This window comes from Parus major, chromosome 15 (assembly GCF_001522545.3).
Source record: "Parus major isolate Abel chromosome 15, Parus_major1.1, whole genome shotgun sequence".
In the NCBI taxonomy this organism is placed as follows: domain Eukaryota; kingdom Metazoa; phylum Chordata; class Aves; order Passeriformes; family Paridae; genus Parus; species Parus major.
Window position 1 is genome coordinate 11746547 of NC_031784.1, and position 21976 is coordinate 11768522.

Consider the following 21976-nt stretch of genomic DNA (forward strand, 5'->3'; position numbering starts at 1 on the left):
TCATCGCGGCAGCGGGCGGGGGCGGCGGCGCCCGGGGAGGGAAGCGCGGCCCGGCGGCGGCGGCGACAACGGGAACCGCGGCCTAGTGCGGGCCCGCGGCGCGCATGCGGCGGGCGGGCCGAAGGAGGAAGGAGGGACGCCAGATGTAGAAAAGGCGGATTTTATTGTGGCGGGGCGGTACATAAATACACACAGGGCACCGCACCCGGCAGCATCCTCAGCGCCGTGTGTCCGGCCGCACAGCCGGGCCGGGCTGGAAGGTGGAAAGGGAAGAGGCTGCTCGCAGCCCGGGGGGGAGGCGTGAGGCCGGGCGGGCGCGGTGCCAGCCCGGGCCGGGAACGGCGGTACGAGAGCGATCAGTGCAGCTGAGCGTCCCGGGATGGGAACCTCGGCGGGATGAGCGCGGGGCAGTGTCCAGCACTGGCACCCAGCACCGGGGAGGGACGGATGGATGGATGGAGGGGACCCCTTGTCTGTATACAGATCGGTACAAAATGCTAACGTGTACTAGGGATACAACATGAAGCCGGGATAGGGCTGCGGCAGGGCCCTGGCAGTCAGCACGGCTGCCCCGAGCAGCTAACGGCAGCCGCACGTCGCAGTCTTTCTCCTCTGGTGTCCTTCAATGCCCCGGGCTGGGGGATCATTCCTCCTTGGGCAGTGTCTGCAGCAGCAAAGGGCTGCCGTAGTGAGTTGTGTAAACATAGGAAATGCCGTTGGATCAGGTCTACGGAATGGGGTTCAGATTAATGATGAGAGCACGACCCCGTTCCAGGCTGGCCTGATGGCTTTTGGGATGCTATTGCTAGAAGAGAGTGGCCGCCCTTGCCTGTAAAAGAACGTGGCAGCTGCTTTTACATTGATGGCAACTGAAGCTGGGGCTGCTGGAACTGGAGAGGAGCAAACTTCGTCACTTGTGACAGACACCTGTTGTGTCAGATGCTGAGCCTGGAAGGAAGCCAGGAATGGCAGAGAGAACCCTCTGTGTGGAGGTAAAGGGAGATGATAGGGGAGCGTGGAGGACACAGGCATCCCCCTCATCTGAAGGAGTTGGAGGAGGGTGTACAGCTGAAGAAGTCCTGGCTGATCTGGCGTGGGTAGCCCTCCAGCACTTTCACCTGGACTGGATCAAACTTCCAATAATCTCGGCCTCTCAGGAAATAGGCAAAACCTGTGGGTGAGAGAGGAAGGTTTAGAAGAGACAGCATTCTGGTGGCTCAGAGCTCTTTCCCAGCATTTTGTTCAGCTGCCACTCTGCAACACATGCAGTACTGAAAGAGAGCTGGAAGAGGCAGGAGATTTTACTTGAACCCAGGCTTGTGCCATTCACTTTCACACTGTTTTAGTTTCGGTAAAAAATCTAGTTTTACTTTTTGGACAGTAAACAGGATGGATTTATTTTATTTTCCTGGTGGGTTTAAATATGCTGTACACTTGTAGTGACCCAGCCCTGTGAGGGCAGACAATGTCTAGGACAGGGACAGGCAACTTGTGAAAACCTGCTCAGAGCATCTGTTACTTTGGGCAAGCTGCCCTGGAATTTCGGTTCTGGAAGCAGTGGGGAGTTGTTTCCTTTCATCCTTAGGGAGGAAAGAGGCACTCACCACACCTGTCCTCCCAAGCACCCTGGCTGTCCCCAGTGTTTCTGTGGCACTACCGTACTGTTTTCAGCACAGGGCACATTGGGGAGGACTGGTCAGTACCGAAAGCAGCCTATTCTTTGTTCAGCTCCCTGGGTTGAAGTGTGGGCACTGTTTCTGTTGTCTTCTCATCACTTCCTTTGGCAGAAGCAGTTAGAGGTGGGCAGGACTCTGTGACCATTCCCTGGTCAGACATTTGACTTTTCCCTATCATACACTTACATAGCAGTTGCTACAATTAATGAGAATGAAACTTCTCAATTCTCTACCCACTGGAGGGAACTGCCCCTCTACACTGTATGGGATGTGTTATGGTTGGGAAATGTCCACTGCTACCACGTGTGTAAATGTGCCCAGCCCTTGCAGCTGGGCAGTGCTGTCAGGCCATGCCCCAGCTGCACTGACCGAGCTCATCCTGAAAAGCAGCGTCGATCTCCGGCGGGACGCCGCGCCAGTCGGCCATAGCCCGGGGGTAGATGTTGTCCACCTGGCGCCTCTGGGGGTTGAAGCGCCAGTAGTTGCCTCCACTGAAGATGTAGATCTTGTTCTTCTCAGCCCCCCACACCAGAGCTGCCTGCACAGGGGATGCAGGGAGGCCCAGCTCCACGACTGGGGTGGGACCAGATACCCGTCTCTCACCATCATAAATCCAGTATTGAGAATCTATTGAAGAGACAGAAAAGGGAAACAAGGGGTCAGAGACTCTGATAATTTGGCAGTGAACTGTGCAGCTGGGGCTGGGGCCTTGGCAGAGCTCCCACGGGAAGCTGCGCCTGAGAGGCAAAACCACCACAGAGTGTAATGGACGCTGCCACTGTTGTGTGTCCAAAATGCTGTCAATGCATTGACATCCCACCTCAGTCCAGCCTGGTGGACAGGAAGATCCATTTCAGCAGCATTTTGCTCTGTTTGTGGAAGTTATAAAGGACTTGGCTGGAGGAAGCAGACTCTGCCCTGCGACCTCAGCACTTTAAAATCATGTGGGCATGCACAGACACAAAGAGTGGCTGGAAAGAAGCGATCTGCAGAAACCAGGAAGAATTTGCCAAGTTGAAATAGAGACTGGAAGCATAGTTCCAGATTAGATTAAAATGGGAATCTCTGTAATTAGCCTACGGCGTGTAATACTTTCCCCTTATCTCATTTTAACTCACAGTAGGAGCCTGCCAATTTGAGCACTGTAAGTTCTTGTGTGCAGGTCAGGTGCTCAGAAATGTGTTTATGCAGGAGCTCTGCCTGCAGAGCCACTGGTGTGGTTTTGGTACTCAGTCTCATGGAGTGCAGACAGGGTGTGTACACCCACAATGAGTTCCCATGTCATTCTGCATCCCTCCTATTAAACCTACACTTGGGAAGAGCATTACAGAAAACAGTGGAGCTGAATTGGGGTTTGTTGCTGGCTTTGAACCCCAGAGATGGCCAGAAGCTGGTTTTGTTTTTAATCTTTCTGGGTGCTGAAGTTTGCCTGGCTCTTGCACCCAGGCTTTCTATATGCTCATAAAGTCATGGGCTACTAGGGAAGTTCCACATCCAGGTCTCTGAGGAGCAGAGAAAATGCTGTCCCCACCCTGAGCAGGGCCCTGGGGACACAGGCACAACCAGGGGAGCTGCTCTGGGCCACTTCTGGCACAGACAGCTGGAGAGATGGAGCAAATGTTTTCCTCCTTCTCTGCCAGGGCAGAGGCTCATTACAAATGTTTGTGTTCCAGGGAAGAAGAATGGGATATTGTGGCTGTGTTTAAAACAAAAGTGACCCCTCGTTCTCTCTTCTGTCCTCAGTACCTGATGAAAAGTTTAAATAGATAAGGAAACAAATAACAAGAATTACTGCATTGCTGAGGATTTCCGGGAGATTTACTCTCTCAGGAACCTGCCGGGTCCTGACTACCTCTCAGTAATTGAGATTCATTTCTGAGCCATCTGATCACAGTCCAGCTCTTACCTTGGAAGAACCAGATGTTGCCCAGAGGGTCCTCAAAGGTGGCATCGACAGAGCTGGGGATGCCCTGCCAGTGGCGAGAGGCCAGAGCTGGGTAGCCATCCTGCAGCTTTCCAGCCCGGAGCCGCCACACGTAGCGGGACCTGAAGAAGAACAGCTCCCCTCGGATGGTGGCTGCAGCATCGAAAGCTGCGTGGCAGACGTCGGGCTGCACAGCCTGCCAAAGCACAGCGGGTCAGGGCTGCCAGCCAGGCCCTGTGTCCAGGCAGCTGCCCAGGGATCCCCTCCCAGCCGTGGGGTCTGGGCCTGGGCTCAGCAGCGTTGGTGGAGGAGGCAGACACTGACTCAGGCTGCTGCCAGCCTCCTGGGGAGTGTCAGGGAAGGGCACAGACCGGCCACTCACTCACCTCCACGTTGGTGATCTCATTTGTTTCGAGGTCTGGCTGGGGCAGCTCTGCTGGCTGAGTTGGGGTTGGGTCAGGGTCCGGTGAGGGTTTCCCATACAGGTACTGGATACCTTGCTTGTCATCCTCACTCAGGCTGAGGGGGTAGCGGAAGATGTAGAAAGGAGACATCAGGGACTTGGAGACAGCCGTGTGCTGCAGGCCCAGGACGTGGCCAAACTCATGAGCAGCCACTTGCAGGAGGTCAGTGCCTACAAAGGGAAAAGATGGAAGATACTTTTGTCTACTCACATGGTTGGGCCTCCTGGGCCTGTTCCTACCAGTTACCAGACACTGATGTGTGTTGGAGGAGTCCAAAAAGAGGAAAGAGAAATCTACTTCCAACTATTTTGTTCCCTGGTATCTCCTGTGTAGCTCCAAAATATGTTTTTGAGGTTTTTTTTTCAAGGAGTCAGAGGGTGTAATAAAGAGGTTCACTGGTTCAGAAGCACCATGAGTCAGTTCATACACTTGCGTGTTAACCTGGACATGTTGGTATTTTGCAATTCTGTTGTCAGAGGCTCTTGCCACTGCATGGGCTACTAGCAAGAAAAGGATTTTCCATGCACTTCTGGAAAGGAGAAATTTGCATAAAGAAGAAAGTCTAGACTAGAGGTGTAGGAGGTGGGGTGGCAAGGTTGGTGTTTGTCCACCCAGCCGTGGAGCAGTTGTTGGCTAGGGCTGAAGTTTAGCCAGTCCCAGTTAGATCACATCCACTGTGGAAGATACTGGTGTCGGTGAGAGAACTCTGGGACTAACACTTGCCAAAGGCTGTTGTCACACAGACAGCAGAGGGAGCTCATTTATTGCTTGTCTGGGGTCTGTGTCAAGAAGGTGTCATTCAGAAATAAACCCATAAAATATTATCTAATGTCAAGGCCTGAGACTTCTTCACCAGGCTTAAACAGATTTATGGGAGACCATGTTTTAGGCATACATGACCTTGGAGCACCTACAAAAGGAGAGGGGGAAAAGGGGATTTCAGGACACAAACTTGTATTTATTTGGCAGGTTTTGTTTAGCTTCCAATGGGCCCTTTTTAAAGGTGGTAAATTTTACTATGAGTGGAGGCTGTTTGTTAACAAGTCCCAGCATATTCATTCACTTGCCTTCAGCCAGAAATCCTCCAAGCTGCAGCCCAAGTGATGAGAACAGCAGGGATGTGAGTCAGCCAGCCTTGATGCTCCAAGCAGGATTTCCAGGGGAGCAGGTCACTTTTCAGCACCAGGACCAGGGAGAATAGAGTGGGGAGGAAGGCCTGGGAAGGGTGGAGGGGAAGGTGAACCCCGGCCTTTCCCCACTGGCTTTACCTGGAAGTGATGAATTTACACCACACTGACCTGATTAAATCAACACATCTAGGTCAGCTGAGAGAGTGGGATTTCTATGCCAGTGATTTATTACAAACTTTCAGACACTTCTGTTTAGCTTGGCAGGCTTCTCACTTGCTGCTTTCCAGTGTTGGCAGACGAGCTGTGCTGTCAGATTCTCCAGGGGAGGTGCACAACAGCAGGGCTGGAGGAGCCGTGCTGGGCAGCATCCCTGTATCCCTCATGGATGGTCCTCTCCATGGGGCCCTGCTGCCTGCACAGCTCTGGAGTGACCCCAGGGCACACTTGTGCTCTCCCATCAGTAAAATGAGGTTAAGGATTTCCCTGCCTCACTGAGAGCTGAGTCAAGGATTTATCCATGTTTATATCGTAAAGCTCTTTTCAACATATTAAATGGCAATTAGCTCCAAAGAGCTTTTACAAGTTATTTATGGATGATATGGGGGGAGGGGGAATACCATGGAATAGAGCTGGATTCTGATGGGAACTGGGGTCCATTTTCAGTTCCTGGTTTGCCCCCAACACTGTTTTATGGGAGAATGCAGGAAATTCTTCAAGAACACAGGCAACTCCAACAGAAGGTGAAAACCAACAGAGTCCAGCCCTCCCCAGGGAGCAGGAACACTTCTGCAAAGGGGTCCTGAGCTCTGTGATTCTTGTTTTGGGTCAGCATGAGCATGGTTGGAGACACAGCAGTCTATACCCCATGCAGTCTAACGGGCTTACAGCTGATACTGGCTTTGATGGAGCCCAGTGACACAGCCAATGTTTTTGGGAATCCCCAGAGAGACCTGGGGTTAACTTGGAGTTTGTGATTAATTCTTTGTAGATAAACTGGGAAGGAGGAGGAGGAGCTGGCCTGGGTTAATTTTGGTGAGTCTTCCAGAAACTGATGCTGTGGGCACTGCTCCAGATGGTCCCAGGCAGCACAGCAGTATCTCATGAGATACTGTGACACCAGACCCTGAGTACCCAAGCAAAGAGCTACCAGCTTGGATCTATTATTAGCAAAAATTTTAAAAAGAGTCTTGACTGGATGTGGTGTTGTTTATGGTCAGAGCATTCCCAGGCCACGGGGACAGAGCTGGAGCCTGGGTGGTTTCCCTTTATGGACTTGTTTGAGGGCTGATGGTGAACAATGCATGCAGGGACTGGGACTGAGGCTGTTCTTTGGCAGACAGCGGTGTCACGTGGAGTCTCAGTTCTCCTTCATCCTTTCCTCGTTTCATTTCTAAGGACTCCTGCCAATGCCAGGTGCCATTCCCAAGTGGCAGGGCACATGGCTGGGCAGAAGAGCCATCTCTTGCTCCCCCACACAGGAGGAATCCATGGGGAAGCCGGATCCTGCTGCCGGACACCGGCTCTGCTGTGGCTGAAAGATAAAAAGACCTGAATGCTATCAGCAGGCTTCCAAATGGTGGGAGAAGCCAATGCCCACCACAAAAATAGTTGTTGCCTCTCAGTTTTACAGGGTCCCTGTTCACACCCCAGGGAATCATTTCCAAGTTCACTGACAAACATCCTGGAGCACCCACAGCTCCCCTTGATACAGTTCCGTACCCAGGTTGTTCCCAATGGTCCAGGTCTCGTCATAGTCAAAGTGAACGTCTCCTTCCCGGTGTGTCTTGGGGAAGAACGCGTGTGCCAGGATCCCTCCGGGCCCATCGAAAGGCAGGTTGTCTCCATGCCAGTACCTGGGGGGAAGACACATTGCACCTCAGACAAAGGGCTGTGGAGCTCCAGCATCACATAGCCAAAGGTGGCAGCCACTGAGAAGGGACAGCAGCTCTCATTCCCATCCTAAGTTCATCCCACTGGTCAGATCAACTGCTCAGAGCTGTTACAGTCGCCACAAGCCAAATTCTGCATCAGAGCCCTCAGGAAGCAGTTTGATCACACCAAGCTCTGAGGAAGCAGATCTCAGTCACACCAAGCCCTCCCAAGTGGAGTTTGTTTGTTTTCTCAGGGATGTTTCTCCCCTTCCCTTCTTCAGCTTCCAGCCCAGAGCTGACTATGGAGCCTAAAGAATTAAGGAGGTGACTGCCTGAGCCAAGACTAAGTTGATATTACTCAATAATAGTGGTGGGGGGCTGCAGAGGGGCAGCTGGCACAAAGCCAGCCAAACTCTCAGGTCCTCACTCAAGCCAAGCTGCTGACGAGTAATGAAGGAAACCCATGAGAGATGTGGCCACTTGAGAGAGCAGAGGGAGGCAAACACACAGCATGCAAATCACATCACTGCTTGGACAGTCTCCACTGCCCTCATTAGCTCTGTGCAAACATGCAGCTCAGGGAAGCCTTTGCCCCAGTGCGTATTTTGCCAAAAGGGAATTTCAGGCCAGGAGCCAAGATTCACTTCACCAAGAAACTATATTTGTCTTTGGGCAGACAGTTACATCGTTCAGTCAAGGGACAGGATGGAGGACCTGAAGATGGAAAGTCAAAACAAATGCTTAAGAAAACAGCCTGTGGGCAGAGAAACGTGAATGTACCAGGAAAATGAATGATCAGTAACGGTGCTGTGCACAGCCAGCGTGGAACAGCTGCACTCACACCAAGCAGCCCACGACTGACAGAACTAAAATGATCCCAGTGTCTGAAAGCAGAAACATGAGCCTCCATTTAAGTGCCCAAGTTGTGTGCTGGCAGCTCTCTGCTCTGGTTCCAGCTGGGCCGTGCTGCCCGCCCTGCTCACCTTGTGAAATCGATGACGATGTCAGCCCGTCCCTCCTGCACCTCGGTGAAGGTCAGTGGGGTCACATCACTCCAGACTTTCAAAGCTTCCTCAATGGTCCTTCTCACTTTAGCTTTTACAAGTTGCCATGGGAACCTGATAATTCTGGAAGGCAACAGACACCGGGGGAGGAGAGGGTCAGCTGCTCTCCCATGGCCAGGGCTGACACCAGTTCCACAGTCTGCATCACTAGGGCCACCACCCTCAGCACCAGAACATCTCCCATCCGTACATGCCCTACTCCAGCACCCTCTACCAAGCAACATGTGCAGCAGAGAAGTCCCACCAGTGTTGAAATCCTCTGGCTGGTGTGCCAGAGTTGAGTTCCCTGGATAGATTCTCTGTTCTGAAGTGCCACAGCACTCCCCAGGTCTATCCCCTGGAAGGCCACCACCACAAAGATTCCTGAGAGCAGTGTGATGTGATTTCTTCTCAATCTCTGCATTTTTTGCCCCTGGAAACTTGGGTTCACTCAGCAGTTGAGCAGTCTGAAAGGTCTGCCACAGAGGGAGGTTTCTTTCCTTTCCACTAACAGTGTTGCTCTATGTAAATCTCTGCTGTGTTTCTTTCTTTAACACTATTGACCAAAAAGAAATGAAAGGAAGAAGCCTTTCTGTTGTCTACAGCTTTCTGATGGCGTGAGGAGCTGTCTCCTGTACTGGATTAAGCAAAAGATGATTTACATGCTGTCAAGGTCCATATGACTGCGCTCACTTCTCCACTCATACCCCTGAGGGCAGCTGGGGAGGCAGCACAGCCCTCCCACCGATTGAGTAGATTCACCACTGAGAACGTGTGGGCTGATTTGGGCAAAACTTTACACTGAAGTGCTGTTTATGGGACCATCAACAACAGCTGAATAAAAAGATCTTTTTAAAATAAGCTGTGAGGCGATCCCCCCGCGGGGTGGCTGCAGGGGCAGAGGCAGCGGTGGAGGCTCAGCCCAGCCCGTGTGAGGGCAGTGAGCGCAGGCTGGCAGAGCAGTGGCTGAGCACACCCAGGCTGCAGGGAGCCGTGTGTGGAGTGTGCTCCTCAGGGGATGTGCAGGTGCTGGGCACAAGCCCACCGTGGTTCCTGCTGCTCTGCGGCTCTCAGGGTTGTAACATCACACACCGAGCGTTCGCGGAGGGAAAAGCAAAGCAGCCTGAGCTCCATTCCAGGCCTCCCTTACTTGTAGGTGAGATTGGTTTTGTCCCAGCGTCCCCCGGAGAGGACGAAGCGCTTCTGGCGGTTGCGGCCGCTCTGGCCGTCGGGCAGCAGGGGCAGGTCGGGCACGCCGCAGCGAGGGGGGTTCCAGGCAGCCGCAGGGAAGCCCTTGGCAGGCACACCCGTGCCCACAGCCAGCCACGGAGCCTGCTCCTTCCAGGTGTGATGCTTTCGAGACACGTCCTGAAAGGCAAAAGCAAAACCGCGACTCCGGTGTCGGTGAAGACGCTTCCTGCTGCAGAGTGGCACAGCCGCAAAGCGCTGGCTGCTTCCCCAGCAGTGCTGCAGCAGCGAGCTCCAGCTCTGCCCACGGCTGTTCCCCCTGGGGGGGGCACAACCTGCCCCCCACAAACGTGCCGTGTTCCTGCTGCTCTGAGGCTGCCTCACACCTGGGAGGGAGGCACTGTGTCATGCCATGGCACCCACTAAGCTCTGGGCTATTTTTGGGCCACGTTTCCTTGGCAGCTGGCCGGCAGGAAATACTTTTTCAGGCTGTGGATGAGAACCAGACCCTTCAAGTATAAAACAAATCACTAGGGAATAAATTCTCCCCCTTTGCCCTACATCCTTTATTCCCTCCTGGCTCGGTAGAGGTGACATTAATGGGAGGAAGTCTTTAGTCCCCAGCACGCAGTTGTGTTCCCTGTTGTCACTTCCGTGGTGTCCTCTTGCTGTCCTGGCACAGTGGGCAGGTGTCAGCATGGCCAGGGGACGTGGCAGAGCAGGACACAGGGATGTGGGGGTGACAGCCAGCCCATGGGGCAGAGAGCAGCAAGGACTGTCCCTGCAGCCCCCATCACTGCCTGAGGAAGGAATGCACCATATCCCCTTGTCTCACTGTACCTGTGATTCTGCTTGGGATAAGATCTCCTGGGCTCTCCCACAATTAGTTGGAAAATCAAGGTTTCTCTTGACAACATTAATTAATGCTAATTAATTAATTAATTGTTATTAATTATTAATTAATTAATTAGCTGACTTCCACTGCTTTCCCACATGACAGCAGGACTATATTGCCACCATGAAACATAACCCAGGTGTCATCTCCAGCCTGCTGTGAGGTGTGTGGGGTGAGAGGTGCTCTGTCAACATCACTAGGCTGCAGAGGGCCAAACACAAATTTTTTTATTATTTTTTTTTGCCTGATTTTATTCAGCAAATGTAAAGGTGTTTGCTGGATCTCTACCAGGACAGGCTCTGTCCTACAGGGATCCAGAGGGAGGACCTGGGCTTTAGGCAGGCTCTTTCTTCTCCTGCAAAGAGCTGCCTTCTTCCAGGCCAGCTTTCCTGGCTGCCCTGCCAGGGACACAAAGGTCAGGATGGCCCAGTGCCAGAGCTGCCATGATGCCGTGTAATCCACATGCTGCCACCACTCTGCTGCCCACAATGGGCCCATTCATGCGGGCTGGAATGAAGTGTGAAGGCCCTGGCGTTAATTCCACCGCTGAGCTCCGGCCCTGCACTGGCCTCTGGGCGGGGCACAGAGGGACAGGGGAACCGGGGAGGTCACACAAGGTGCACTTTGGGTGTCCATGCATCACTTCAGGCTTTTTGTCTGTCTGTCACCGCTCTAGCCTGCTGTCCCCAGACAGACAGACAGACAGACAGACATCCTTGGTGGCCTGGCACCTGCCTTAGAAGCATTGATACAGTCCTGGTGTCCCAGTGCACTTTCACACACCACAGGAACTGCACTGGAAACACATGGTGAGAGGGAAAGCCTTTTTCACATCCTGAACAGCAAAATCTGTCCAAGCCACCAGCCACACACTGAGCATCCATTCAGTGCTTTAGGGGGAGGAGGAGCACTGTCCCAGAGGAGCCTGCACAGGGCTGTTCCTGCCGAGCACTGGAGCCCTGCCAGGCTGGAGATACCTGTTTCTCTAAGAGGAGCTCTCTGGGAGCCACCTGGCACACTGGCTGGGCTGGCAGCTACTGCCTGCGATGGGCAGCTGGCAGGAGAAGCTGACAAAGTTTATGTTCTGGCCAACATCTTGTTCTCAGTCTGATGACACCCAGGCACGTGATGGCAGCTGTGTCACCAAGCACAGCCTGGAGGGGTGCTCAGCCCCTTGCTCCTGGGTGCACTCGGGAGCACCCACTGCCAGGTCCTGACAGCTGAAGACTGGGGATGATGAATGCATCTGGTTTTCCAAGGCCAGGAAGTGCAGGAAGTAGGAGCACTGGGAAACCCTCAAGAATTGCTCAGGTAGGTGAGTGGGCTGAGGCTGACCCACATTTTTTATCCTTTACCCCTATTTTTCTGTCTTGACAATGCTCTGCACATTCCCTTCCTGGGAAGGGCAGCTGCCTTACAGGCTGGGGCCACTGGCATAAACTGGAGATTACCACTCTCCTCTGCCCAGGAGCAGAGAGAGGAGAAGCTTGCCCTGAGGAATCCCATGTTCAGAGGCACACCAGAGGCAGCTTCTCCCTCCCCTCTTCGGTTAGACCAAGGCCTCTCTTACAAATTCCAGCTTCCTAAACCCCACTGTGCAATACCAGGACCCTCCCTGCTCCTTCTGCCCTTTGCAGACTCGGTCCTGGAAGGGCCCTGTGGTCCTGTGAGTGGCTCTAGGTGTGGCAGGAGGCAGGACCTGCCCTGCTGCCCTGCGTGTGCCCCAGACAAACAGCGGCTCTCTCCCTGTCGTCACTGCACCGACTGCAGGACCATGGCAGGAAGGGCTGGAAAATGCCACTGCAGGCACAGCCGGCCAGGGGAAATGTGACAGGCACAAACCACTTGCCAAACATTGTCTCAGGGGACACCCAGGCTGGAGATCTTGGTCTCCTTGGCTGGACACACCTTGCTGCAGGCACTTCCCAGGGATTAGATATCGCATCCGCTTGCTTGAGGTTGCATCTTTCCCAGGCGGTGCTGAGCCCAGCCTCTCGTGGGGAGACCCTGCTTTGCTCCCTGAGCTGTGGCACCACACCCCACTGCCCTGCTCAGGGCTCACCCAGGGCCCTGCTGCTGCTGCTGAGGCTGCTGCAGAGCTGGGAGGGGAGGGAGGAGGCACTGGCTGCTGGGTACCTATCAGGGCATCCCCACTTGTCCCATCCCACCAGCGGAGGGGAAGGGATTCCTGAACACAAAAGCAAAAGGAAAACCCCTGCAACCCAGGACAGGGCTTGTCCCATCAGAGTGCAAAGCAGATCTGAGGCTCTGGCTGAGTGTGTACAGCCACCAGCACTGCCCCTCCCTGTGTAACCCATAGCTGGGGCAGCTGCTGGGTGTGGGAACAGCTGGCTTCTAGTCAAGGAAGAGCCCAGGGCTTTGCAATAGAGGCTGGTCAGTAAATGTGAATATAGCACAAGCACAGAGAGGATTCCAGGCCTGAAACCAAGGGCTGAGGGCAGTGAGGACAGCAGAGGAGCAAAGCTGTACACAGAAAGAGGGCTGTGCTGCAGGCTGGTCACAGCTCTTCACAAAGAAAGTGCCTCTTCCTGCAGCCTTGTGACTGAAAGGCTGAGGGGGGAGCAGGAGGGAATGGACAGATCCCATGGGACAGAAGAAACCACAGCAGAGGTACAGGCTGCCCACTCAGTTCCTCACAGCTTTATCAGCCTTCAAGTGCTGTGATACAACAGCCATCACCTCTGGCTCTGCTGGAGCCGGATGAACACCAGCCAAGCTTCCCAGGAAGTGTTCCAGCCATCCCCAGGAGCCAGGAGCATCTTTAACCTCACTGTGTTGGGCAGCACTCGCCCTGCAGAGCTCCTGGGAGGAGCAGCAGCACAGCCACAGTGGTGTATCAGCAACACCACATCTAAACCAGCAAAGTGGGGCTGGTGCCTGGTGTTGACAAACCCACGGCTCTCCTCTGCCTGGGCCCGTCCTCCTCTGCCTGCCCTGAACTTCCACTTGTGTCCTCTGTTGTGTACCTAATTACCTGGGCTCCTGCCTGCCTCTGTGGCATGGACATGAAAGGAGACCCCTCTCCCTGTCAGACAGGAGCGACTGGACAAGTTACAGCCTGAATCCCATCAGTCTTGGATGCTGCCCCTGTCACTGGGGCTGTTTCCTCTTAAGTTGGGGAATGAGCTCATGGACTCTGTCTCCATTTCCCTGTCCCTTCTGCTCCTGCTTTTCCATTGCTCCTGTTTCTGCTTTCTCTGTTTGTTACTCAGAGTGTTTGTCCTGCTGTTTGCTGTCTCTGTGGCTGGCAGCATTATCCTCCTCCTACCTATGAGCCTGCACCTCAGAGCACTCCTGCCTGTATTTCAGTGGGGAAGGACAGCAGGGATGCTTTCTCTTGCAGTTCTCACGTAAGACAGTTCTCTCACCCCATTTTTGCCCACGGTGGGGTGGCTCTGCACCCCCTGAACAGCAATGTTCCTATCTGAGATCAGCACTTCTCCTGCTGCATAGACAGATTTTTGTCCAGCCTGCCTCTCTGCCCAACATGGACTTGCAGGGGTTGGATCTGAAAGTGCAGCTGATGGTTAATGGTAAAACTGGAACCAGCTTCATTCTAGCCAGGTTGTGTTCCAGGAGCAGGCTGGGCTCGGAAGGTGCTGGTGCTGCAGGTGAAATTTCATGACAAAAACAGGAGTGTGGTGTGGTCTCACCATGAGCTAGATGTGCACTGTCAGTGGAAGCAATGCTGGGAAAAACCACCAGATTTATTGACCCTGCCTCCCCCAGGACAAGGCAGAGTCTCCCAACCCCTCTATGAATCCTTTGCTCACACAAAACATTTCTGCTCCAGGACTGGCCCCTCCACGCTGGGCTGCAGCCGGGTCCCGCTGCAGACAGGGCACAAAGGCTGAGGCCAAACAGGAGCTGCTGCAGCGCCTGGCCCTGCACACACAGTTGGATTTTCCTCTCCACTCACTTCCCTCACCCCATGGCACCATCCAGCACCACCTCCCGGGGCCTGACACTTTGTTTCCGGATTACTTGGTGGTAGTTGTTGTTGGCAGCAAAAAAAGGAAAATGTTTATTTTCCCTAAGCAACGTGGAACATGAAACATTACGGACTGCAAATGTTTATGCCCACAGACAGAATGAGGAGAACCAGGCTTTGGTGTAACAAGAGAAAGCAAATGAATAAACACTGCAGGACTATTTTTATTATCAGACATTTTAATTACGTGACAGTTTGTGAGACTATTCCATCAACAACAGCACAACCAAGCTGCTGGTGTCACCCAAGCAACAGTTTGCCAGAAACAGGAGAACTTGCAGAGCAAACAAGCCCCAGGATGCTGACATAGCAAAAGGTTTCAAGAGCCCTTAATCTGATGACCTAGAATTCCCCTTGAAACGAAGAAACTGCTCAAGGATGTGGCACACTCCTGGCAGGGGAGGAGGGGGTTGAGATGTTTTGTTCATTGTGCAGTTACATCCAAGCTAAGGGGAGCCGTTGGCTACCAGTGCCTCTCTCCTGCCCAAATCCACCAAGAGGAGGAAGCCTGGTCACCTGCCTGTCCTTGCTGGAACTCCTCTATCTGCACCAGGATCTCTGAACATCTAAAAACATGTCTGTGGCCCTCAATGAACCCCTGAAGTGCTCTGCTTTTCATTTTGCTGGCCAGCTATGTGCAGACTCAGCAGTGCTTCCATTCACTTTAGGCTCAGCCATCCCCAGTGCAAGAACACCCACAAACCCTTCATTTACCTGTCCATATATTTGGGGTTAGTAGGAGAGAGCTACTCAGTAGGAAAAAGTAGGATCAGCATCCCTGCAGGACAACTTTCCACCAAAAATTCTTTTCAAACAACCCCTACACAGTGCATCCCTTCTTCTGCAGAGCCCCTGGCACGAGTTACGGTGCCAGGGCAGGATAAGTGAGGGGGAAGCAAGTGCAACAACATAACCTGGAGAGGGGGATCCTCCCCAAACTGCTCCTGTCCTCTCTCCCTGCCCGATCTGCTCTGCCAGCTGCACCCCCAAGCCCTGCCCCACTGCAGGGTGTGTGTGTGTGCTGCCTCTGGGAGCACAAACACAGCAAACCCGCTGGAGAATAACTGCTTACATGTGTCTTGAGTCTCTCCCAGAGCAGAAGATAAACATGCCTAAAATTACCCCACCACTGACTGCAGGATTTAAATAGCCCAACCAAAATGTGCAAATCAAACCCTTCCTGCGGGAGCTGCCTGAGCCCGGAGCGAGGCAGGCAGGGGAAGGCAGCGCCCTGCTCCCAGAGGGGAGCTGCTGTGTTCAGGGGGACCTGGACTGTGTGTAGGACCCCTGATGGGTTATGTTGGTGGCTGGGAGGGTGCTCAGCACTCCTGCACGGAGGGAGACCTTCCCAGCAAATGCACTGACTTTGATTTCCCAGGGGAGCCGAAAGCAAGGCAGGAATTCGGAGCCTGTGCGTGCACAGCCCCGAGGACTGCAGATCTTTTGTTCTCAAGTTTTACAGTGGACACCAGACACAGCCTTTATTCTGATCTCAGTTTTCTCTTTCTTTCTTTAGGCATTAGTATAAAAGTGAAGGAGTTCTACAGGGTTTGCCTCAAAGAACACAAGTCCTTCTGCAACCTGCCCTATATCCTGGCTTTAAAATGAATCTTAGCCCTTGATTCCCTCTGCTCTCGGCTGCTGCCGTATTGGAGCTCCAACAGCCGGGGTGCAGCACACTCCTGCACCTGGGTTGTCCTTGGCCACCCCACTCCTGGCACAGCTCGAGGAACTCCTGTGGTCTGTCACAGCTTGAGGAACTCCTGTGGTCTGTCTCGTAGGACTGTGAACCTCTTTTCCCGGCTCAGCCCCTTGGCTCCTTTCTCATTCATCACCTGACAGCAAAAAGTGCCCAGACAGGAAATTAGCTGCTGTCAGACATTAGGGGAACATCCCTTTGTGCAGCAGGCTCGGAGTGGTCAGAGCAGAGAACACGGTGATGGCACAGCTCTCTGGGGGAGAGGGCACAGTGGCTGGGCCTCTGCCAGCCCAGCAGGGCCACCTCAGCTGTGCTGCACTCGTCTGTCCCTGGCTGCCAGAGGGGCTGGGTGCACTGCTGCCAGCTAACATCGTGTCAAACCAGCTTCACCTCAGAGGCAGCAGAAAAACCTTCAGAAGCCTTGACACCAGATGAGGAACTGAAAAGAGCAGCTATTTGGGATGAACTGCTATTCGAAAGGATGGGAAATCATCTATCCATTCCCAACCCAACCAATGCAGCCACCATCCCTGCAAAGACTGAGTCAAACACATGAATCTGAAACCCTGAGCCCCACGTGGCTGATCAAACACAGGAGCACAAGGTGTTCCTGAACACAACATACCTGCAGGAGTATCACCTGCAGTTACTCCAGCCAAGAGGGAAGGATTAGCACTCGGTGCAGAGCTTTAGCCTAGGACGAAGAAGAAATCCCCTCTCTGTTGGCAGATTGCCAGCTGGGGGGACATTCTTCTGGAGCTGGATTTGATGGACCAGGAGTCTGAGCAGCCCTGGACCCCTGCATTAACTCGGTGCTCTTCAGCAGTTTGGTGCTTCCCACTCCAGGCCAACTGAGCTGATCTGCAGGAACCCCTGCAGTCGGTCAGCGGCTGTGAGCGCTGGCCAAAGGAGAGAGATGAATGGGGCCACGGCAGCTGGGCTGGGCTGGGCTCAGATGGTGCCAAACCCTGGTTCTCCCTTCCCCCCGGATCCCACACAGGTCCTTGCTGGCAGCCAGACCAGGACCAGAGGCTGTGCAGGTTCCTCCAGGAGCAGCAGCTTCCCAGCTGGCCCAGGGCAGAGCTTGAGGCACCTGCCAGCCCCCAGCCCGTGTCCCGCAGGAACCAGCAGTCTCCAGTGGTGCGGGTGGAGCTCTGTCCTGGCACCACTTGCTGCTCTCCGAGGGGACTCACCCAGCAGGGCAGTGTCATTCCTGGAGAGCAGGGTGCCAGCACCGAGCCCCTGGCCCCACCTTCCACAGAGGCAGAGCGGAGCCAAGCACGGTGACATTTCGTTTGGAGGAGTGCGAGCACTTTGGGGGCCAAGGCTGCTCTGTGCCAAGTCCCAGCCCACAGCAGATTTAGCAGCCAAGCCAGAAAGTACTCAGATGACAGAGCTGATAATAAAACCATCGACAGAACCTGAACTAATCCCCTTGGGCTGCTACTGGGCATTTGCTCTGTTATTATTTCATGGCACAGCAGCGAAGCGCACGTCTATAATAACCCAATTACACACGCACACATTCCCAGCACAAGGAGCTCTCTGTCCTCTCCCGTCCCCCAGATCCCTCGCACGCCGCTGCTGTTCCCTGGCAGGCGCAGACCCTGCTGCTCGCAGCTCGGTCCCAGGTGCTGGGGTCGGGCAGGCATGTGCAGGGAGAAAGAGCCGTGCTTCTCCCCTCCTGCCCGCGCCTTTGACTCTTCCCTTTAGTCTCGTCTCCCCGTATCGCTTCTGGGACGGGCGGTGTGTTTGGGCAGCAGCGGTGCTCTGCTGCCTGGAGAGCACGGGGGATGCCGTGTCCTCTCCGAAACTCTGCTTGTCCCGGTCCCCGTTCTCCCTCGGGAGCACGGCTGTGAAAACTCCCCAGCAAGCCAAGAGGAGCGGGAGCACCGCCGGGGCAGGAGCAGCCGTCCCGTGCCGGCATCCCGAGCGCGGCTCGGGGATGGATGGAGCAGGGGGGAAGCCGGCTCCTCCCGTTCGGATGTGCCGGGGAGACACCGCCCTCGGGCCAGCAGCGGAGAGCGGCGGGGGACACGGAGGGAGGCAGCGGCAATTCCCGACTCACCGGTTTGTGGCGGCGGGCGGGCGCGGCGGGGGCGCAGTGCAGCAGAGCTGCGGCCAGCAAGGCGGCAGCGGCGGGCAGCGGCGGGCGGGCCATGCCGGGCGGCGGAGCGGGCTCGGACATGGGGCACGGGAGGGGCGGGGGGGGGGTCCTCGCCGAGCCTTTTATCCCCCCACCGTGTCCGCCTGCCCTCCTCCTCGCGCCTCCTCCCGCTCCTGCCTTTTGTTCTCGCCGAGCCGCGGCTGCACGGGCCGGGGGGACACGGCCCGGCGGCATCGCGGGAGGGGGGTCCCGGCTGCTCCGCCCTGCCAGCCCCCGGGGGCGGAGCGGGGCGGGACCCCCCTCCCACGCCTGCCCGGCCTCCGTGCGCCCGCTCCTGTCTGCCTTGGGGTGCCTTTAAACGGGAGCATTTAAAGGTGTCTCTCGCCTCTCCTGCCTAAGGGTACCACGGGCTAAAAACTTCTTAGTGCCCGTGGAGACCACTCCAGTCCCCACGGGGAGTAGCTCACAGCTGTGTTTAAATGTCTCTGCACTCCTGCTTTGCCCGTGCAGGGCCCTGCTTTGCTCACTTTTTCACTCAAACCTCGCTTTACAAACTTTACAAGAAGGCTTTCCCTAGCAGGGATGCTGAGGGAGGGGAAAGAAGGGAGAAACTCCCCATTTTGGAGATGCCAAAGCCTTCTCCGTCTGCTCAGCCACCTGGAGATGGGGGCAGCGATGCACAGATCTGGTGTCTCGGTTCCTGTTTCTATGGGAGAAGCCCTGGATTGTGTCAGCATCCTCTCAGCAGACCGAGTTTAGCTGAAAATTGTTTCAAGAAATGTAAATAAGAAAACTTTGATCTCCAGCTGCTTGGGCTGGTGTGCTGGGAGTGGGCAAGGCTTCCTGACATCCCAGACTCTATTACTGCTTTATTTGTCTGTGATCAGTTGTTCATGTTTAGTTTTATGGGAACCATACTGACGATGTAAATGCTGGGTACGGTGAGCAGATGTGAGAAGAAAGAGCCTGATCTTGGCTTTGGAAGGTGCTGCAGTGTTTAACTTGCAGGCTGTTAGCAAGATGTCCCTGCACCAGAGCACCATGCTCAGCATATCCCCGAGGCCTTATTTGTAAGGGGGGATAGGGGAGTAGGGAAAGGGCTGTGCGCCGTGGAATTTACCCTTCTGCTGTTATTCTGGCTGTGCCCCAGGAATGCAGAGCAGACCCTCGTTTCTTGCCTTTCTCTGAGCCAGACAGCTGGGTCCCAGTGAAAAAAGCTTTCCTGCCTTTGTCTCTCTTTTCTTTAGTGTCTTTTCTTTTAATGCTGGTGTCTCTGGGAGCTCAGTGCTTTCCAGCCGTGGCAGTGGAGCCCTGGGGAAGTGGGGAGAGGCATGGGAGCAGCCTGTAAGGCAGCAACAGGCAGTTTTGGCTCTTCTTAATGGAGACTTTTAAAGGGGCTGTTCTGGGAAACTTGGTCCTTGCAGAGATGGAAATGTGTGAGAACTGCTGGCTCCTGCCAAGGCACTTAGCACAAAAGAAAGTGCATGGTGTGTTTGGGATTACAGACATTTCCCAGCCAAGCAAGCCGATGTTTGGCAGCAGGAACACGGCCCATTGGGTGTTCTGGGGGTTCCCGTGCTCACCTTCTGCAGAGGGCCTGTGTGCAGCCTGCTGAAGTCCTTTTTGCTTTTTGTGTTCCTGAGCTGGGAGCTCTCTGTCTGTCTGTCTGTCTGTCTGCAGCCTGATGGCCACTGCCAGAGGAGCACAGGGCTCCCACCCCAGCCCCAGAGCACCGACAGTCTGACATCTCTCAGTCTGACATCTCTCAGTCTGACATCTCTCAGTCTGACATCTCTCAGTCTGACATCTCTCAGTCTGACATCTCACTGTCTGCTTGCTTTCCTGCACCTCCTGCCAGGCTGGAGCCAAACTTGGGCTTCTTGGGACGGCTGCAGGAGCTCAGGGGAAGTTTTCATGGCTAACAGGTCCTGATGATCACTGATGTTGCTGATTTAACATCCCCACACAGAGCTCTTCTTGCTCAGCACGTGTTCCAGGCCTTCCAGCCCTAGCAAGTGGCAGAGCTGACATGAGTTTTCAAGTCCTTCTGACTACAAGCTCTTCTCCCACTCCCCTAAGGCTTTCCAACAAGGAGGGCCTTGTGAACACCTGGGCAGGCAAAGCAGCATGGTAAGGTGAGTCTCCACAGGAACCAGCAGCTGGGGATAGCCTCTCTCTCCAGCCCAGCAGATGTGAGGGGGAAAGAGGCTGTGCAAGAGGAAGAGAACAGCAGGTTTGATGCTTTGTGAGCAGCAAAGAGGTGGAATAACTCTCAGCCCATGAGCCACTTGGATGTGAAACTGCTGTAAGGCACTTGGGACTGAGATGAGGTGGGGGAAGAGCTGTCTGAGGAGAGCAAAGGGGAAAGAGGAGGGAAGTGAGAGAGAAACAGAATTTAAATGGTTAAGCCTCTCTGTCCAAAGTCCTTTGTTTCCTGCCACCTCCCTGGTGTGACTTTCACAGCTGTATTCTGTGTGCCTGGGGACCTGGCTTGGAGCTTTATGCCCCCTGGGCAATTCCCTGAGCAGCTGGAAGAGGGTCCAGGAGCCAAATCCCCTGGAGAGAGAAACCCCTTTGATTTCTCTGATGTCTTTCCTCCTCTCTCTGTAGGAGATACCCTCATGAATGGATGTCTCCATCATCACTGCTCAGTAGGTGACAAATGAGGACATGTCCCCATCAGACAAATCTCTGTTTCCACCTCTTGCTTTTGGGGTTCCCCTGTTCTTTGGCCCTGGTACCTTGTTTTTCTCCTGGGCAGCCAAAGTGGGTGTTCATACAGGTGGTGGTGGGTGCAAACAAGGCTGGGGGTCATGTGCAGTGAACTGCCCATGTAAACACAATTGTGTATCAGGAGTGCTCTTTTAATTACCCATTTCTCCTCTGCTGGCAGCCCAAGGCATGGGGAGTGGGCAAGAAATGGTTGTGGAGTGGAAACTCAGCCTTTGGGCCTGGACTCACAAGTGGAAAGGTAAAGTAATATGCAAAATAAAGCAATACATTAAAATGTATGTTGGTCAGTAAAGTGCTTTGCTTCAAATCTCTTCTGGGGTTTTTAAAATCTTTAAAATGGAAATGCTGGAATTGTACAGGCTGTCCTGGGTCCAAACAGTGAACCTGGAAAAAAACCAGTTTTCCAGACTTCAGCTTAACTAGCTCCGTCTCACTATGAATTTCCAGAAAGACTTGTTTGATTCCCTATTACTTATTTTAGATCTATTTGCCTTTGCCCTTAAAACTCCCCTTTCTTTGACCTTAATTCTGGGTTGAACCCAGCAGCACAAAGTCAGAGGAGTTTGGGATCTGCTTGATGCGGTGCCCTTATGAAAGCAGGGGCACATGTGGGGCAGAGCTGTGGGGCAGAGCCCCTGGCAGGGCCAGGACTGCCTGCAGGGCAGCTGGGAGCCACTGCTGCCCTCTGAGCTAGGGACATGCTGGCAGGAATGTCCTGCCCCTCACCCTGCAGAGGTGCACTGCACTCCTCAGGGCTCCAGTCTCACAGGGGGTCTCTGGGGGAGCACTGAGGCAGCCACAGGCTGTCCCCAGTGCAGCTCACACTGCAGCTCACACGGTGTCCGAGCATCCAAACAGCTGCAGGTCCTGCAGCTCCTCCTCTCCCTTCTCCTGCTGCAGCACCAGTGCAGCTGCAGCAGCCCTGAGACCCAGCCCTGGGACCCAGCCCTGGGACCCAGCCCTGAACTCATCCCTGAACTCATCCCTGGACCCAGGCCGGGTCTGAGCGCTGGGGTTCGGCCCCGGTGAGCGGCTCCCTGCCGTGGTGAGGGCCGGGCCGGGCAGGGCAGGGCAGGGCAGGGCAGGGCAGCAGCTCGGAGAGCTCGGCCGCGGTGTTGTTGTCTCATCATCTCTGCCCCCGTGCCAGGAGCCGAGCGCACACAAACAGAGCCGGGCAGAAGCGCTGCCTGCGAGATAAGCCGGGCGAGGAAAACACATCCATCTTCGTGTCTCT

At 54.5% G+C, this 21976-nt stretch overlaps 1 protein-coding gene across 1 annotated transcript; it reads right to left on the reverse strand.

Moving 5' to 3' along the window:
* Positions 1 to 144: 144 nt before the first annotated feature.
* On the reverse strand, positions 145 to 18090 carry MMP11 (matrix metallopeptidase 11). The gene is made up of 8 exons (XM_019008390.2): positions 17971 to 18090; positions 9259 to 9476; positions 8049 to 8192; positions 6914 to 7047; positions 3987 to 4234; positions 3583 to 3796; positions 2046 to 2303; positions 145 to 1171 (listed from the first exon to the last, which is right to left on the reverse strand). The coding sequence occupies exons 1-8, from the start codon at positions 18088 to 18090 to the stop codon at positions 1038 to 1040; spliced, it is 1470 nt and encodes a 489-aa protein (XP_018863935.1). The 3' UTR covers positions 145 to 1037.
* Between the last annotated feature and the right edge of the window lie 3886 nt (positions 18091 to 21976).

What these genes read in the sequence shown, in the direction of transcription:
- MMP11 (XM_019008390.2), bottom strand. Translation starts at nt 18,090, where the DNA reads ATGTCCGAGCCCGCTCCGCCGCCCGGCATGGCCCGCCCGCCGCTGCCC. An exon ending in ATGAGATCACCAACGTGGAG is followed by an intron (nt 3,797 to 3,986) that starts GTGAGTGAGTGG and finishes GTGCTTTGGCAG; the next exon opens with GCTGTGCAGCCCGACGTCTG. An exon ending in CAACATCTGGTTCTTCCAAG is followed by an intron (nt 2,304 to 3,582) that starts GTAAGAGCTGGA and finishes TCTCTTCAATAG; the next exon opens with ATTCTCAATACTGGATTTAT.